The sequence below is a fragment of the Camelus ferus genome, chromosome 6 (assembly GCF_009834535.1).
Source record: "Camelus ferus isolate YT-003-E chromosome 6, BCGSAC_Cfer_1.0, whole genome shotgun sequence".
NCBI classification, from domain to species: Eukaryota; Metazoa; Chordata; class Mammalia; order Artiodactyla; family Camelidae; genus Camelus; species Camelus ferus.
In genome coordinates, this window is record NC_045701.1 from 66,582,780 (window position 1) to 66,598,964 (window position 16,185).

Genomic DNA, 16,185 nt, shown 5'->3' on the forward strand with positions numbered 1-16,185 from the left:
TATCATCTGAACAAATGCCGTGACTCCCCATGTTTTATATGTTTATTTTATTTCTTTTCTTAAAAAAGGACAATTCTTTAGAGCCATTTTAGGTTCACAGCAAAATTAAGAGGAAGGTACAGAGAGTCTCCATATCCTGCCCCCACACATGTGCCGCCTCCCCTATTATCAACATCTCCCAGCAGAGGGTTCATTTGTTACAAGTGATGAACCTGCAGTGACCCATCATGATCACCCAAAGCCCATAATTTATATCAGGGTTACTCTTGGTGTTGAACACTCTATGAGAATGGACACATATAGAATAATATGCATCCACCACTGTAGTATCACACAGGGTATTTTCACTGTCCTATTGACATAGAGATCACTGGAACAGAATAGAGAACCCAGAAGTAGGCTTACGCAAGCATGGCAAGCTGATTTTTTGACAAACATGCAAAAGCAGTTCCAAGTGTAACACAGCGACTGGAGTTAGACATTCATAGAAAAATCAGCCCCCACAAGCCCTCAACCTAAATCTCACACCTTATATAAAAATTAGTCTAAAATGGATTTTGGACTTAAATGTAAAATATAAAGCTATTAAAACTTTTAGAAGAAAACATAGGAGAAAATCTTCAGAACCTGTATCTAGGTGAATCTGGAGCTTTGGTGTCAGAACACCAAATGCATGATCCAAAAATTTTTTAAATGGATAAATTGGACTTAATCAAAATTGAAAACTTGCTCTTCCAAAGATCCTGTTAAGAGCATTTAAAAAAAATACAGACTGGGAGAAAATACTTACAAACCACGTATCTGACATAGGACATATCTAGAATATATAGAGAAAAGAATGCTAAAAAACTTAAATGTTGAAAAACAGCTCAATTTTTAAATGGGCAAAATACATGAATAGACATTTCACCAGAGCACATGTGCAGAGGGCAAAGAAACACACAAAAAGATGTTCAACATCATTAGCTATAAAAAATGCAAATCAAGACCATGACAAAGTATCATTACCCACCTATTAGAAGAGCTAAAATAAAAGTAGTGACAATACCAAATGCTAGCGAGGCTGCAGGGAAACTGGATCCTTTATACATTGTCGGTAAGAATGTCAAATGATACAGCCACTCTGGAAAATACTTTGGAAATGTCTTTAAAAAGTAAACAACGAAACATATGCTTCTCACGTAATTGCACTTCTGAGCATTTATTCCAGAGAAATGAAACCTTATGTTCACACAAAAACCTGTACATAGATAGTCACAGTAACTTTGTCTGTAGTAGCCAAAGGTGGAAGCAACCCAAATGTCCTCCAGTAGGTGAAGCAAACTGCGATGTCTCTGTCCTGTGGAAGACTACTCGGTGATAAAAAGGAACACATTGTTGACACGTACAGCAATGACCTGGGTGGATTTCAAGGGCGTTATGCAAAGTGAAAAAGTCCAAACTCCAAAGATTTTATATACTGCAGAATTCCATTTATGTAACTTTCTGGAAATGACAAAATTATAGAGATGGGGGAAGCATTAGTGGTTGCCGGGTGGAGGGAGAGAGAGGAGATGGAGATGGGGAAGTGTGATTATAAAAGGGCAGCACGAGGGACATCTTTGCGCTGAAGAAATCATTCTGTATTTTGGTTGTGGTGGTGGTCACATGAATCTGCACATGGATAAAATTGCATAGAACCACACACCACCCACCCCCACAGACACAAACAAATGTGTACATGCAAAAGTGGTGGAAGGGGAATCAGGTCCGTGGCTTATACCAACATCAATTTCCTGTTTGTGATATTGTCCTCTAATGATATTACCTATATTATTATGTTAACTATTAGGATGTAACCACCGGAGGAGACTGAGTGAAGAGTACGTGGGATCTCTCTATATCATTTTTGCAACATCCTGTTGCAAAATCATTTCTATAATCATTTCAAAATAAAGAGTTAAAAAAATTAGCACAGTCTTTATGTGAACCCAGTCTAGAGCCAATTCTGCTACTGGTGCCACTTTTCCGCCACCTTCCCCTTCCCCTCACCGTCCCCCTCCTCTGCCTCTTGGTCCATCTTTGGTCTACCTTTTCCAACAGCCTCACGTTTCTCTTCTTACTCAAGGGAATGTGGAGCTTGGCAATGTGGGGAACTGCTTGCAAAAAGACAGCCTTAAGCTTGTGTTCACTTGTTTTGGGGGGAAGTGTACAGGTGGGTAGGTGGAATGTAAAACATTGATCTCTCACTCTGGAAAGGACCTGAAGTACCCAGATAATGCCTGTTCTCAAAGGGCAGAATCAGGACAGCTTACAGTACGTTTCTGAACCTCGTTGATCATGGAACATGCATCTCAGAAAATGTTGAGGTTAACTAACATTCGGTTTAGGTTAACTAGCATTCCATCCTCCTCCTGGTATGGTTCGGGTCAGATTTTTAAGAGACTTTTGCAAATAGGCACAGTTGTCTTCCTGTGATGCCCAGAATATGTCGTCGCAACTTTCACACTGAGTCTCTGAGTCACCTACTGAGGGAGATGACAGCTCTGGCATAGATGTGGTCCCTTCACAAGCAAGAACCTTCCAGCACTTCTTCCAGGCTGAAGTTTATCTCCATGTCTTTGTAAAAGATGGCCAGTGGCAGCCTAAATGAATACAAGAGGGAGGGTGACCAGTGATGGACATAGCTGGGGCAGAGCCCAGGAATCAAAGGGGACTCAGAATCGTTGAGACTTTCCAAATCTCAGGATGGGGGTGGTGGTTTCTTTTCCCCCCTTCTCCAAGGCTCCTCAGTCTCAGAGACCCCAAGAGATGCCATTAATACAGATTCCTCTTCTGGCCCCTTTGACACATTTGCTTTTGAAGGACCTGGAAGAGAAAGCTCTTTGTATGTGGTCAGAATAAACTCATTGTACACCCAAACAATTAACTCCTCAATGGACTTGCCAGCCCCTTGAAAGGCCCGGCCCTGCTTCCTTGGACTTCTTGGGCTCTATTCAGTCCCTTAAGCACACCAATGTTTTTGGGGTTTTGTTTTGTTTTGTTTGTTATTCTGAAAAGTCTTTCCCTGAGAACAGTCAGAGCGGATCAACATTGTCCTCAGCCCAGCATTTATCTCCACTCGCCAGCGATTGTCAATCAGAAATCAAAAAGCCAAACAGAGGCGGCTTTGAACGGTGTCATCGGGGGTCGAAGTGACTTCCAGCTGTCTGTGCGTGGGCCAGGCCTTCTCGCAGGGCAAGGAATTGTGCTGTCACACAAACCCACTGTCTGTATAGGCTCACAGAGCCCGTGCGGGGGCTGCGACTTTCTGGGGCTGCACCTGCAAGGACGAGGCGTGGTTGGGGGTTGGGGAATCTTGGAAGGCCAAACGCCACGGCTCTGGGGCTGGGCAGAATCCAACTGCCTCTGGGGCCTTGAGCAAATCACTTTCTTGCACTGAAACTCAATCTCTTTTTATCTGCCTGGTGACTTCCTCTGCCCTGGCCGGTGCTGAGAATAGTTGAAGAAAGCCACCTGCCAGAAACTTGGAGGGTCGCAAAATGTAATAACACTTTCTTTTGTTGTTCTGGACATCATCCTTGAGAAATTCTCTCAGGTTTGCCTCATTTATTTATTTTTAATGCTTCCAAGTTTACTTTTTACTTTTCTCCCTGTAAGAGAAACAATCATCTTTGAACTGGGTTTTTCCCAGTGTCCTAGCCTCTTCTCCTCAGTCTGGGAGAATATTATGGTACCAAAGAGAAATAAAGTCTTACTATTTGAGGTCTAAAAGAACCACCAAGACTAAGCATATATGCACATGAACTTATCGTGTGTGTGTGTGTGTGTGTGTGTGTGTGTAAACTGAGATTCAGGTGTATTTTTCTTTAAGACGTAAGAAAGCGTCTCCTCTGAAGTTAAGGATCACGCAAATAATCCAGCTGCTGCCACCTGATGATTTATCTGTAACGACTTTGGCACCCCCTCCCCACTTTGTCTTAAAAGCTTTCTTGAACTATAATTACATTACCATAAAATTTACCCATTGTAAATATACAATTCAGTGAATTTAGTACATTTATGGAGATGTGCAGCCATTAACAAGAGAACATTTCCATCACCCCAAAAGGAACCTTGTACCCACTTATGGTTATACCCCACTCCCTCCTCCAGCCCTCAGCACCTGCGTATCTGCTTGCTCTCTGTATAGATTTGCCTTTATTAGGGGTTTCATGTAAATGGAATTATACAATGTGTAGTATTTGTGCATGGCTTCTTTCATTCAGTGCAATGTTTTTGAGGCTCAGCCATATTGTTACACGTAACAGTAATTCATTCCTTTTAATTGCTAAATAACACATCATGGTATGTGTACGTCACAACTTGGTTATATCTTCACCAGCCGATGAACATTTGGACTGTTTCCAATCTGAGGGTATCATGAGTAATGCTGCTATGAATATTTATTTGTATACCTACGTGTCTTTGGGTGGATATATCTTTATTTTTCTTGGATAGATTCTCAGGAGTGGAATTTCTGGGATGAATGGTAAGTTTATGTTTAACTTTTTAAAGAAACTGCCAAACTCTTTTCCAAAGTGATCGCCCAATTTTACATACCCATCAGCAATGAATGAGGGTTTGAGTTTCTCCACATCTTTATCAACACTTGATAGTGTCTATTGTAAAAATTTTAGCCATTCTAGTAGGGATGTAATGTTATCCCACTGTGGTTTTAATTTGTGTTTTCCTAACAACTAATGATGCTGAACATTTTCCCATGTATTTATTAACTGTCCATGCATCTTTGAAATGTCTATTAGAATATTTTACCCATTTCAAAATCAGGTTGTTTGTCTTCTTATTGAGTTGTAAAGTTTACTTTATTTTTTATTTTAAAAACTTTGTGGGATTTTAATTCTGCAAATCCAATGAAAAGAAAAGCAGTTGGATAAGATGGTTTAACACTCATGGTATTATACCTTCTTTAAGAGGCCTTTGAAGTCTTTTACAGCTGCACAGTGTCCTGAGGCTGGGGAGGCAACCATCCTTCATTTTTAGAAGAGGATATCCACCGCCCAGAGAAGAAAAGTGAGGGGTTCAGGTTACCCAACTTAATGGATGTAAAGCTGGGAACTGGGATGTGACCCCACTGGGAGGCCAAGGGCACATGTGGAAGCTTTTCTCTCTCCCCAGGGCCCAGTGTGGGGCCTGCTGTTGTCCTAAGGCTTGCCAGGAAGCAGGCCTGATGTGGACCTTGGACTCAGGCCTTGGACCTGTGTTCAGTAGAAGGGTGCGCTTGTTTGCTGGGTTGGAAGCCAGGTGCCCAGGTGCCCGGAGATGATGGTCAGAGGGTCCTGTTGGCTTTGGCTTGGCTTCTCATCCTTTGGGCATCATGGATTTCACAGGTGGCTCTCCTGGCAGCAGCGCACCTTGTCTTTTCTCACTTCATAAAGAGTTCCATCTAGGGCCTCCATTGTGGCCATGCAGCTGTATGTCTTCACCCTCGGTGACCCTACCCAGCAGAAAGATTCACTCCCTGCACACAGCTTCATGCTAGGTGGGCTTCTGGGTCTGCACCTGGGCAATCGTGGAGGTCCTCAACCTGCAGAAGTGCACAACTTCCCCGGGGAGACTGCACCCCCTCCTTCCTCTCCTCCAGCAGCCTATTTCGGCTGAATACTTGACCAGATGCTCAGTGCAAGATTCTCATGTGGCTGATGGGAGAAATGAACAGAATATTTTCTATTGTCCCACTCCAGAGAGAGATACAGCTCTTGGAATATGGGAGGACTTTCACTGAATGTTAAAATATCCTATAAGCCATTTGGCACTTGGCTTGTCACTGTTGTCCCTCTGGGAATGTTTGATTTTCTCACTCTCCCTCTGTTACCTTTAAGAGTCCGAAAATGAAGCCACCCTGGGTGGAGAGGCTGAGCACGCTGTGCTGGGCTATTTATATTGTGAACTCTGCATCCGGCAAGGGCAACAAAATGGGCACTGCAGCTGCCAAAAGACTTCATTCAGTGGTTCATTGAATTCAATGGAAAGAGGCATTAATAGAGTCAGGAAAGTGATGCTATTTTAAAAAATGACTTTGTGTGGCTCCACTCTGTGTTTATTCTCCCTCAATGACTTCCAGATCAAACTTACACAGTTTGGAATCAAAAGATGACCATTCTGGACTCCAGTTTGAGGCAAATAAGATATTCAGCATCATTACTCCTCTCTTCCTGCTGCATCTCATCTCTGGGGATGACTGTCGGATAGTTCAGGATCTCCGTGGCTCTTGTGGGAGCTGGGTCTTGGTCGGCACAAAGAGCAGCAGGCTCAGGTGTCACACGACTGTCAGGTTGCTGGCCTCAGCCTCCAGTCAGGGTTTGGGTCTCCATGGCTCTCGAATCTTAAGATCCCAAGGGAAGGGCGTTGGCACAAGAAAGGGATCAGGACTCTGTGTTCTTTCTCCCTCCCCTGATAAGACGCAGGGAAGTTGGCCAAAAGTTCTAGGAGCTCCAAACAGTGAAGGCTGTTACTATTGGTGGTCTGACTGTGCTGCAGACTATCTGAGACCTTGCATTCTCTGTAAATAGTTAATGGGTGGAGAATAGTGTTCAGTTCTAAAAGATCTCTAGGGGTCTTGGGTGGAAGAGATTGTGTGACCACAGTGTCTGAGACCACAGCGCACTCCTTCCCTGCCCCTGCCAATGGAGAAGACAGAAAAATCTCTGACCTATGCATTCTCAATACAGGTAAAGATACCTGCTCCCGGCTTTCGCCAAGGAGGTGAAAATTGGTTCCTGGGGCACAAAAGAATCCTTGTTATTTTTACATCTAGAGCACGGATATGCATACAATACATAAACAGATACACAGTGTATCTTTGCTATTAAAATTTCATTGGGAAAGTGATTAGGAAAAAATGTCTAAAAATTCTCCTTACTTGGGCAATAATTCTTTTAAAAGTTGAGAAACACTGTTCTAAATTCAGGTTTTGGGGATCTTGATGGACATAATTCAAGAGTCCTGAAAGGCATATAAAGTCTGCATTTACTCTGACCTGCAGAGGTTCTAGTTCTGCAGAGAGAGCTGCCAACACTTCTAGGGCCGTAAGTGTTAGGACTTTGTTACTGAGAACTCCCTGCTCCCGTGACCTGTGTTAGAAATTTCAAAGCAAATCCAGGGTGCAGTTACTCATGTTCCATCCCATTTTGTTTGCCTCCATCTCTCCTTGGGAACTGGGGTGCATGCTGTTTCACAGTTAAAAGTGTTCCAAGGATTCCCGTTTCTTTGCAGTTCAGCGTGCTGGAGAGAGAATGGTGCTTGCCTTCACGCTGTTTTTAGATGAGGGTGGAGAAATTGGTAGGAGTTTGGGAGGGAATGGCACCCTGGTCTCTTGGTTCCCCTCAGCTCTTCCATCAGCACCACTAGAAAGATACTGGGCTGGTACCTTTCACAAGAGGGCAGGGAGGAGCTGGGGACATCAGAGCTTGATGCCCCATTTCCTAACATGCCTGGAGGGAACTCGGGGCTGTTGGGGAAGGTAGCCCTCCCTGCCTTCCTGGGGAAAGAACAAGGGCTAACAGAGTCACACTGGGGTCACTCAGAGTGATGAGTCCTCCGGAGCCATGACAACTTGGCTCCCTTCCGTGGAGTGGCGAGCACACACCTGGGTTTGTCTTACTGTTGGTGTCTCTCTGTGATTCTCTCTTCCTTCTTGTTCCTTTCTTCTTTCTTTTCTTTCTCTTCGGTCTGTTCCTTGGGACTTGGCCGGGCCATGTGCAAACCCCAACCATTCAACAGTGCTGGAGAGTAGATAGTATTTACCTCAATAATGGTAGTCTCTTTTCGATTCTTTTTAACCCTCAATTCAGATGACGGGTCTAAGCCGACACCCACGATGGAGACGCAGCCGGTGTTCGATGGAGATGGTAAGCTTTTCTATTACTTCAGATTCGAATTCTCCCACCCGTTTTCAGCTTTGGGGAAGGTATTTCCTTCAGATGTTTGTGTAAGCTTTACTATTATTATTTTTTTCTTTTTTAATTTCAAATTTTCCCCAGTTTTAGCTGGGTTGTTTTAACCTTTTAAAAAATGCAAACCCTCCCAGGAACTAGTACACTCTCCACTTCTGGAAAAGGCCTCTGTTCTCACCAGGCTTCCTGCCTGGCTGCTCGTGGCCAACAATAACAGAGCCTGGATGGACCCTGCAAGCTGCCAAGACCAAGGAGCCATGGCTGAGAGAGACAGTCAGGCCGGCAGCATCCCTATTCTAAACAAATCAGCACTTACAAGTTCCTGGAGTGCTCTGTGCCCAGCATTGTGCGAGGCCTCTGGGGGATGAAGGAGACACAGATGAGATGGAAGCCTTTGCTCTCAAGAGAGCAGCAGCTATTGGAGAGCTTTACATATGAGATTATATGGTCTCAGTTTTTTGTTTTTTGTTTTTTTTTGTAAGAGACATTTATGGAAGAAAGGGACCACAATGGTGTGGGAAAAGAGTGTGTGAACAGAGAGAACTTGAGCTGGATCTTGGAAATGCGGGGGCAGGAATCAGGAGTTCCTGACCGGGGGACTGGCGTGGAAAAAGGAAAGAGTATGGTGGACACAGGGTATAGTGACAAAAGTAGGGGAAAGAGACTGCTGAGCGGAACTGGTTTGGCTAAGTTGTAGGGACCTTGAGAGTTGAGTCAAGACATTCGGGAGACGAGAAACTCTAGGTCAAGAGAAATAGTGGTGTTTGGCGGTACGAGGAAGGCTGGTATCGCGAGAGGTGTGAGGAGCAGGCAGAAGGAGTCTGGTACAAGAGGCTGCCTTCGATTAGAGTTTCAGCTACTAGGAGTCTGTATCCCAGTTCTAAGAGGAGGAGCGGGAAGCTTGGCAGGGTGCAGTTTCTAGAAAGTCTAACAATAAGGTTTAGTGCTCAGTGCAATATACAACAACCCTTTAGTAGCTTCCAGCCGAGTACATCCAGCCTCGGATCATAAGACTGGACAGTGAGACAGAGGAGTAAGAAGAAATGATGCCACTGGTTGGTACTGTGGCTAAGGACGTCCCTCACCCAGGCTTGGTTCTAGATAGAAATATGAGATAGCCTTTGCAGCTGGTCACGTAGTGGAACTTATGTGTGTTCATGCCTAGAAGGTCAAATGTTTCTGTGATGTACAAATGTCCTAGATCATTGGCAAGTCTGGGACCTGGGAAGATTGGTTGGGGAATGGAGACCATATCAGCTTGGAAGATCTTCCAGACACTCTCCCTGAATATCTTGTCATTCTACAGTGTGTTCAGGGTCACTGTCAGATTTCCACAGCACCTGTTCACTGGGTGACCCAAGCCCTGGAGAGCATGGAGACCCCCTGGAGCTCACTGGATGGAGGAATTCAGACTGTTCAATGAGGAACCGTTAGAAAGGGGATGGAAACACGCATTAGACCCATTACTCTCTCTCCCATGTGGAGCCGAGTCTCGGCAAGCTAAAATCTGTTGTGGCTCAGCTGTTTCCTCCAAAATGGTCTCTGTGGTTTGTTTGGCGTTCATTTGTTGATTTATCCCCTTTAAATCTTCCTCCAGGGAAGCAGCTGAGAGAGACTTGGCTTGGCCCGTGCTCCTCACCTCCTGGGATAATATTTTTATTCCTGGATGGAGTGGCTCAGTGCCTCCAGACTCGGACCACTCTGCCTCCCAGTATAGGAGGCCCTGGTTGGCTCCTATGAGCTGATGGAGAGAGGGGCTTCCATAGTGAGAAAGCATGAGGACGTTGGGACAAAGTGGGCATGGAATGAGGGAGATAGCTCAAGTTTAGATGCCTCAGTCTTTTTAAAAAGCTATTAAAAAGTCTGGAGGTTACACTCCAAGTTATATATTCTCTTTGCCCAGACTTTATTTTCTCTCTCCTTTTTTTTCCCCCAGAAATCACAGCTCCCACTCTATGGATTAAGCACTTGGTAATCAAGGACTCCAAACTGAACACCACTAATGTAAGAAATTCAGGTAAATGTCCTCCCTTGGATCACGTGCACACCTGCCCTGTCCATGGTTGCCACACGGTTGCCACCGCTGTGTGGGCTTGGGCAAGTCATTTAACCAGTTTGGTCTTCAGTTTCTTCAACAGCTGTAAAATGAGATGAGTGAGATCCCTTCCAACTTTGTCTTCAAGTAAGTGCTCTGGGATCAGCTTTCATGAGTAGCTGATCCTCTTAGCCAAAAAAATTTTGATTGTATATTTTAATTCACTTTCTATATACCATGCAGAAGAATTTGAAAGAAGAATAGCTGGACATAGAGAAGTTGGACTTGAAATCTTAAGAGCCTTGGTTCTATGTGTTTTTAAGGTTCTAAATAGCCACTTACAATTATGTCTTTTCTGGTCTGCTCTTTTGAGGGTCTTGTGAGTGTTCAGGTTTTGGTACTGGCTGAACCCCTTGTGGAAAGGTGGTAACTTCTGAAGAGTGATTAGATTTGTAGGATTTAATTGTAGAGTTCATTTACCATCAATGAAGACCAAAGTTGATGAAGTTCATTTACTGTCAACAAAGACCAGCTGTCCTTCAACAAGAAGATGTATTAACAGACCCAATCTGTATCTCTGTCGGGGTTGGGGGAAGTCATCCTTCTTTCAGCCTCAGACTTCACTGAGAGATATGCCGCTTGGCATATTTATGTCTGGTTGTTGGATTTAGCCATATCATCTTTTCCTGATAGATAGCGAGGACTGTAAACTAAAGATACATTCTCTTCAACTAGTGGGCAGAGTTTTGCATGACCATTAATTAAGGAGTGTGCTGTCTTTGGTCCACTTTCGGTTTATCTGTATGGTATACCCGCTCTGTCCTAAGTGTGGTGGGGACCAGAGTGTGTGGAATGGTTTAGACCATGAGATGAATCCACGCAGCACTGGTTGATTTTCTCTGTGACTTGAGCTTGTCAGTACCTCAGCATGTGTCTGGTTCTCTGTTTGATAAAAGCTGGGGGAGGTGTGGGGTGATGAGGTGGGAAGGAAACCACGTAAATTCCCATGGGCCAGAGTCTTTGATAGAACAGTGCCTGGTTAAAGCACTGGTTTTGGAATCAGCAAAAGCTGGGTTCACTCTTGGCTCCAACACTTAATGAGTGACCCAGTCAAATCAAAGCCACCTCTCCTCCCTGCCCCCACCCTGTCCCCAGGAGCCTCAGTCCTCAACTGGGATCATGATCTCTCCCTTAAAGAACAGTGAGTAAAGGTTAACTGAGTTAATGTCTGTATGGTACTTAACCAGTGCCTGGCTGAGTGATAAACAGTGAGTGCATAATAAATTGTAAGTACAATTGTATTTGTTGGTATCATCATTAATGGTAGGAAAAATGGGAATATTTACGATAATGCTTGTGGTGAGAATTTTTCAATCAGGAAAGAATTTATGACTGTCACCCTAAGCAAAAAGCATCCATTAGGAAGCTGCTTCTTAGAACCTTCCTCCACTCCCCCCTCACTGTTAGGCAAATGTGATAAATCAAAGAGAAAGAGTTTGGGTGCCTGAGTATCTGGAAGTGACATCTGCAAAAGGTCCCCGCATTTCCTGAGCTCCTGGTAAGTCTGCAAAGCCTCTGTATGAGGCTCAATTCTCATTCGGTGACCAAGGGATGGATAGGAGGGTGAGTTCTCTCTGAAATTATTCAGCACTTTTTCCCTGAAACACTCATTTGACAACTGAGCAATTACTTTCATGAATTTCTTCACCTACCAGTGGTTAATTTTTCTACCTGGGTCATGCTCTGTGAAGGCAAGGGCTTTCTTGCCTATTATATTTATTAGAGAATCTAGTTCAGTGTGTTTGATTACTTTGGGGAAGGATGGAGGAGAAGAATCATCATCAGTAAAGTCAGAATCATCAGCATCATCACAGCTGGTCTGTGTCAGCTATGCGTTTTCTCATTGAGCGTCACCAGAACTCTGTAAGTATTGTTACTGTCACCATTTTACAGAGCTTATTGTCCTCATCTTGTCCTCAGGCTGAGAGAGAGGAAGTAACTTGTCCTGGGTCACAGCTAGTAAGTGGAGGGGCTAGAGAAAACAATTTCTCTTTGGGGACAGAGCGCCTCTCTTCGTGGGCGAGAATCTCTGTGTCGAGTCCAGTGGCGATGTCAAGTGTGATGACATTTGCTTCCACTCAGGTCCTTCCGCTTTCTGTTTCTTCTTCCCTTGTCTAGTTTCCACTTGGGTGAATATGGGGTCATTTTGAGAAATTATTTCCAGGCAGGTACAACCACATTCCTTTTGTTGGAGGGACCCAGCCACCTTTACTTTTCCCTGGTTGGCAGTACCAAGTTATGTCTGAAAGGCTGGCGTCTAGGACAGGATAGCTGGGGAGAGCTAAAGGTCCCCTGGGAGAAACCGAGGCCAGGGATCATTATCAGAGATCACTACCATAGGCATATTCTAATAAATTAGGGGTTTTCTCCATCATGATCAAGTGGTAATACTGACTGAGTGCCTGTCAATCTTTTTGATGTAATTATGTGTGAGGGACATGAAAACACATAGGCACATAACAGGGGTTGGTAAATGACCACTTGCCTGTTTTTGCAAATAAAGTTTTATTGGAACACAGCCAGATCCATTCATGGACATACTGTCTATGGCTGTTTCTGTACTTCAACGGTCAAGCTGCATAATCGTGACAGAGACCGTCTCGCCTGCAAAACCTAAAATATGATCTGATCCTTTATGGAAAAAAAGTTTGCTAGCCCCTGGTATTGAAATAGATGCATTTGGGTGGGAGTGTGTGTAGAGGAGTGTCTTTCTCACGTTTTGGGCCCTTTTCATAGACACAGGGGCTGTGCCTCCTGCAGTGCTTCCTGACGTACCCCCGGGAAGCCTGCATAGCACAGAGCTCTTTAGGCAGCTCACGTGGCACTTTCCACCTCATACAATCGTCATGCCTTGCCGTCCTGTTCTGTGCACGCTCTCACAACTGGGTTGCCAAGGAAGCATCCCAAGGCTTGGCTTTCATAGGCGGGGGGTAGGGAATCTTTTGTATATGGAAGAAATAAACCATGTAGTGGCAAAAGCACAGGCTTTGGTATCATGCAAACCTATAGACCTGGCTTCTGATGCTGGCCTCCCACTGAGAGGCTGGGAGACCTTGGGAAATTTATGAACTACCCTGAGCCTTGGTCTCCTTAGTTATTTGTTAAAGTCATTAGAGCCTTGCTGGATTTTTTCTGAGAATTCAGCAACCTATCTCAAATGCCTGACACATAGTAGGTACACATTAATTATTTTTTTAAAAAAATTCGATGGAATATCTTTATGCATTGTGCTAGCCACTTTTCACATGATCTCACTGGGTTCGATGAGAAGTCAGATATACTTTGAATGGTAACTTGAGCCTGGGTAGCCAGCTCTGGTACGGACTGGAGCCTGTGGGTCAGGCCTCTGGGGTGGTTGCCATTAGAGTCTGACGGAATGTTCTGGGTCCAGAAAAGCTGCCGCCTCCTCCTCTGGGGAGGCTGGAGTAGACTCTGAGAGCCGGCGGGGTGAGAGCTCTTCTCAGCTCTCTCTCAGAGGCAAAAAGGCCATCCCAGTTTCTTTTACACCCCAAACATCCTTCTTTCACACTCAGACCCTGTGACGCCAGGTTTGTTTTCTGGCCTGAGGACTGTTGACATTGGAAAGGTTCCACTGGGCAGCTGAAGTTTTGCAATAACATGACACACATGCCTGCAGATTTATCCTGTCTCCTTCCCTCCTCCTGGAGGTTTTGGTCCTTGTTTTTAAGGCTTTGTCATGTGTTCATCGTGGTCAGTGTTGCCTTCTGAGTACCCGGCAGGGTCAGCGTCAGCAGGTTTGCCTTTTCAACTTCTCACCTCCATTGCACCGGGAGTTCCTGCTGTGACCAGGGAGACAACACACCTGGTGGCGAACACCCTACAGTTGGAGGGCGGGCATCTTCTGCTCTTCGAGTGTTGGCCCGAGACTCTTGTTCTGCTTTTATAAGAAAACAGAAACTCTTGCTGAGTTTTTTTTTTTTATCAGGAGCTAGTGACCAAGGAAGGCATTTCTTAGCATAACTAGAATTGTAAAAAATTATAATCATCTGTATCTTACAGAATAGAGTAAAAAGATTAGGGAAATGACAAAAATAAGGCTTCGTCTCATTCTTAATTTGTATCTTACTGTTTCTAATTCTACTATAGGCAGACACTTTCCTCCAGCTGTGATTTATAAAAGTCTTTTTTTTCTTTTTTCTGTAGGACAAAGTTCTGTGCCTTCTCCTCCGGGAAAATACTATCTCTCAGGAAATGTGGTCCGTGAACCTTTATTCTTTGTGCAAACAATGCCCTCAAGGAACGTCAGAAGGCCCTTTCCCTCTGCCCCCCTTGTGGCCTCTGGTGGCGCCTTTTGGCTTCCCTTCTCTTTCTTTCCTTTATCTCCATCTTTTCTAGTTAATTTCTTTCACGATCTGATGAGATTTCAGAACCTGGCACTGGGGCTTAAATCCAAAAGGATGGTGCCTTTCCTTCCTGGCCTCCTTGCCGGGCAGACCTTCCTTCTGTTCATCTGTGAATGCAGTAGCTGGTGGTAGTTCTGCTCCCTGGAGACAAGCCGTCAGCCAGGACATAAGGCGGAAAATAAGTACTGCCACGGCAGTGTGTCCCTTGTATGTGAGAGTGTTTGCCTCGCTCCCCATCCACACCAAAAGAAAGCTGTTTACAGCATCCTGTCCTGACCTGCTGGTGTCAGCACGGTGCTCTTCTCGGTCTGCTTGGGGCCCGTTAGGCACGTTTTGGATTACTCCTCCCTTACCTGGATGCTCCTGCCGGGATGGCTGCAGCCAGGACTAGGATTTGGGGTCACAGAGGCAACAGCCCCTCCTGGGTGGATCCCCCACCCCCTAACCAGCGCTCTTGGCCTGCCCAGAAACCGCGGGGTGATGTAATGACCTGAGGCCTGGAAAAATAAACAGTTCTCAGGGAAACCAGCAGTAGCCGTTGTAAGCAAATACCCCACAGCCACCTGGAACCTCGCACATGACGTGCTTGGAAGGAAGAATGAGTAATCCACTAACGTTAGCAGCCGCGGATGGGTCTGGGCTCGTGTGCATTTAAAATATCTATATAAAAACAAATTCTTGATGTTTATTTCTATAAGCGGCCTTCTGGATGTCTGCCCATCTATCTTATGCAGGTGTCTTGGCCCATCATGGCCAGTAGAATGGAACCGGGGCCGGGGATGTGTGGCCATTCCTATGGCTTTCTCCCTGGCAACACAGGCCTTTCTCCAGTTTTCCCTTTGCCAAGAGGAGCCGTAACACATTTGGAGGCCCCAGGGAGCCTAGCCCCGCAGTCTTTTTAACCTTGCTTTATAAGTAGCCTTCCCAGGGGCCTTGCTCCTTCACCCCACATTGTCTTCTGGGAGCACGGAGGTGCAGCAGTGGTGGGTAGGAGTGGTGTGGGGGTATGATCCGGCCTCTGGAACTGGCTCCACCAGCAAAGATTGTATTTCTGTAGATGAGTTTGTATGCTTTTTCATGTTGATAGCAAAAACCATTATGTCCCAATGTTTTCCTTTTGGCCTCGGCTGCTAAAAAACTGGAATCGAAGGTATTGCAATTGGGTCCTTCCAACTTGCTAGAAGTCAGCTGCTTTTGTCTAAGGGTCCTCGTTCTGTGTATATTTGTAAAATGGCTTTGGAAGTAGGCAGGGTATATATCTTAATAACACACTCATACGTGCAACATTACTGTTTTGGGGAATGAAGGGTCAAGTTATGACACTTTATTTGACAAATTGGAAAGTCTCTTCCATCTCCCCCTTGGCCTCTGACCCCTCCTCCCTTCTTGCCTGAATTTGCATTTGCTAGCTCTGGTCCTTAAGGGACAGAGCTTGTCAGGTCAAAGTCAACAAAGTTACTGAGAAGAACTGGGAAGCAGACAGCTTGCCACTTCTCGGTACTTGTCACGGTAGAACCCCTGTGAAGTGTTCCGTACTCTTTTTGGTGGAAGGGTCATATGAGCTCCCTTAATGGCATGAGTCAGTAGAGATGGAGGCTTTTATAAAATTTGAGTGGATGTGAGTCAGTGATGCTTTGGGGGAAAAGTTTTTTAAAAATGCCTATATACTATATTGGGACAATCCATTTTAAAGGAACTATCTTCTGTCGAATTTTTATCTTGTTTTCCTCCATTTCTCAGTCTCTGTGTGGAAGGAAGAGGTCACTGCTTCAGACAATGGTGAGCCGTGAAT

The 16,185-nt window shown here is 44.9% G+C and overlaps 1 protein-coding gene across 4 annotated transcripts in view; it reads left to right on the top strand.

The window, feature by feature from the left end:
* SMOC1 (SPARC related modular calcium binding 1) overlaps window positions 1–16,185 on the top strand; it is a 135,146-nt gene that overhangs the window by 90,034 nt on the left and 28,927 nt on the right. For 2 of the 4 annotated variants that reach the window (XM_032482275.1, XM_032482276.1), the window contains exons 6-7: window positions 7,800–7,889; window positions 9,871–9,951. In XM_032482275.1, coding sequence (XP_032338166.1) covers window positions 7,800–7,889; window positions 9,871–9,951 — 171 coding nt within the window. The remainder of the gene's footprint in view (window positions 1–7,799; window positions 7,890–9,870; window positions 9,952–16,185) is intronic. The other 2 variants (XM_032482277.1, XM_032482278.1) reach the window with 1 other exon arrangement.